We start from the raw sequence: 3,124 nt of genomic DNA on the forward strand, positions 1-3,124 counted from the left end.
CTTTCCCTTGATCAGTTTCTGGTACTTGATCTTATGATATAAAATTTAAGCTTCAGTTTCTCTAACTTTAGAAGTAGAAACTACAGAGTTAAGAACAACCTTGATTTTATATTGAACATTCATGTGAGTGAAAAATAATATTTTTTTAGGTTCAGCTTTTTCTTCAGACACACACGACACTCTCCTCAGAAATGAGGAAAAAATTGGATTGCTTGATCAACTGGAAAGTCAAAGCTTTCAGGGTGGGAAAATGCTGAGATGGGATATACTCATGGTTTTGAACTATGAGGCATAGTCCTATCCTTCAGACCTCACCTATGTTTTGGAAGCTCCTACTGAGTATAAACATTCCGAACTTCACATCAGAGCATATTTCTAATTCACCAGGAATTTAGAGGAACTTAAGTATCCATTTGATAGAGATGATTTGGGAGAGCAAAGGGGTTGGATTCGATACCTCTTAGAGACCCTTCTAGTCCAGTTAGAGATCTGGTGGAATAAAGTTTAGGATTAACTCCTATCTCAGAGGCATCCTAGACTTAACTTGCCCCAGCTCTGTGGATACCGAAAATCTATAGTACTAACAAAGGACTACTGGGAGAGATATTACATACCACAATTAAATTCCCTTACCATTTTCCTTGACCCCATTAATCATAGTGTTTTCTCCATTGGCTGAGGCAATAACAGCCTTATCTTGTTGGTTATCCATGAATGGAACCTCTTATTGTTTCATTCCAAGTCCAAATGCTGTCCAACCTGCACATTTCAAATACATAATATCAGTCATCAAATTTTCTTCTCTGTTTTAAGCTCATTTCAGCTAGAGAGGTTTTAAACTGTTCACTGGAATTTACCTATTTCCAGACTGGCTTCATAGACACTATTGTTTTTGTTTCATATTTTATACCTACTATATAAGTCAATTTGGAAACTCACACTTCATTCACACATACTAGATCCTTCTGTCCCCTCTAGGCTACCATACCATTCAAAACTGAAATCTGAGGAAGCAGGCAAACTTACATCTTCTTCCAGATAGTAATACATTTAACCTAATCATGGCCATCCAATTAGGAAGGATGCAAAGTAGAGCCCAGACTAACCTGAGACAAGGGGTGTGTACATGTGGAAATTGGCTTTATTTCTGTTTGTCTGAACTCTAATTCAGATGATCATAAGCTCTTAACAAAACAAGCCAATTCGTATATACACACATATACATCACATTCATATTTTCTCTGTGCTTAAAATTTGACTGCTAAGTATGAAAGAGGTAGAGAATTCCTTCCATGATTTCTTGGCTTTCATGACTTGAGCTCTGGTTTTGACAAATATTTCTCCAAGCCCACAGCAGGATTTTTAAATGTGACTACAAAGAAGATCTGGAATTTCTGAAAATGTCCCAGCATGATCTGGTATTTTTAGTGTATAGAACACATATCTATAGCCCCTCATGTCTTGCCCACCTACTTGGAGGGTAGGTATATGCAAAATGATATGAGGCACAGCCAAGGTGGAGGTCTCTACCATGTGCCACTACAGCATCTACAAATCTCTATTTATTCCAAACCCCCTTTCCTTAGACCTTTTCCTCAGCCAAGGATCCATCCCTTTATTAAAAAGCATAGACTACTTTACTGATGGCTAAGCAGCTATTATAAAAATCTCAACTGTATATTCACTTACTCTAAAACATGCAAATACTATAAAAGGTAGCATTGAGGGAATAAGACAGCTTTAAATGATTCAATATTTATACCCTAAAGGCTATCTGGGCCTATTTCCTCATCTGTAAAATAAGAAGTCTGTATTAGGCAATCACTCAGTGTTTTAAAAGTTAGATGATCTTGGGTTCCCCTAATATTTATATATCATAATTGCCCAACTTTCTTCTCATTTTATACAAGACCTGACTTGAGAGTAGCCAATAAAACCACAGATGTCAGGAAAAAGAGAAAGAGATGCTTACTTGTTGTATTTACACAGAAAGAAGGGCTGGAGATTTCTAAAAGGTAGAGATGCTTGGCTAACAATGTCAAAGTCACCATCCTTTGGCAAGGAGGGCTCATTTGTGGCGGAATCGAATGAACAGATCAGATGGTTGAGCCTCTGCTTCAGAGAGGACCCTATGGGCAGATGGAATCATACTGTCATCATGGATTACTCTGTGTATCTTTTTTAAAAAAGGAACTCAATAGAACTTCAGGTATCATTTTACCCTTCTTTAACCCCTCCACTAATTGTATCTTGCCAAGGACTTGATAAGGGGCAAATTATTTGTAGATTTCAATAACTTAGTGGCTTCTTGTCCCTTATGCCTAAGGCTAACTACAGGGAAGTCCGTTTTTAATCACCAGGAAGACCAAGGCACAGAGAAACAAAAAATAAAATAAAGTCACAAAATAACATAATGGCAGATCTAACAAAGGAACCCAAGTCTCCAGACCAAGAAACCAGGTGTTTTTTTCTTAGAACACAAATGCTTTCTCTATTCTTACCACTTCCAAACCCTGGCCAAAACAAGGCTGTAGAGATATGTTTCCACAGGTTACTGATCTATACTTATACCCCTTCTCAGGTAATGAAATAAAGAACAGCTGCCTCAGACAAGTATTGATTATTAGCAAAAATTAATGTACCATAAAATATATACAAGAGCAATGCACTTAAGTATCAAGAATTATCCAATCTTGTCAGACATGACAAGAATACTGTGTCATGGGACATATTAGTGCCACTGTAACTCTACTCTGGGATGTTATTTCCCTAAGAACATATATTTCCTCTCAAAACAATTTGTCCAAGCACCCAGGATTTATGGCTCTGCAGTAAGTGGAATCTTAAAGGGTTGAGAACAGAGGAAATATGCTTTGGCAAAAGATAAAGAAGAGGTGGAGAGGGGTATGGGAGCTTGATAAGTTGGGAAAGGGAGAGGAAGGGAGCACTAGGTGCTGGGCTGGATAGAGTTTCAGAAGTTATCTCATTCTGTACTAATAATCACCTTGTAAGGTTGGTTCTACTAGGTTCTTTTTTTTTTTTTTCTTTTTCTGGGCTGCACGGTGTGGCTGGATCTCTGACCAGGGATCACTAGCCCACCAGGGAACTCCCTTATTTTTTTCAA

General features: G+C 37.8%; 1 protein-coding gene across 1 annotated transcript in view; it reads right to left on the minus strand.

The window, feature by feature from the left end:
• Window positions 1-718, minus strand: part of NEXMIF (neurite extension and migration factor) — a 6,051-nt gene extending 5,333 nt beyond the window's left edge. The window contains exon 1 of the mRNA XM_007450336.1: window positions 634-718. Coding sequence (XP_007450398.1) covers window positions 634-712 — 79 coding nt within the window. The 5' untranslated portion in view covers window positions 713-718. The remainder of the gene's footprint in view (window positions 1-633) is intronic.
• Between the last annotated feature and the right edge of the window lie 2,406 nt (window positions 719-3,124).

This window comes from Lipotes vexillifer, unplaced genomic scaffold (assembly GCF_000442215.2).
Source record: "Lipotes vexillifer unplaced genomic scaffold, Lipotes_vexillifer_v1.1 scaffold880, whole genome shotgun sequence".
In the NCBI taxonomy this organism is placed as follows: domain Eukaryota; kingdom Metazoa; phylum Chordata; class Mammalia; order Artiodactyla; family Lipotidae; genus Lipotes; species Lipotes vexillifer.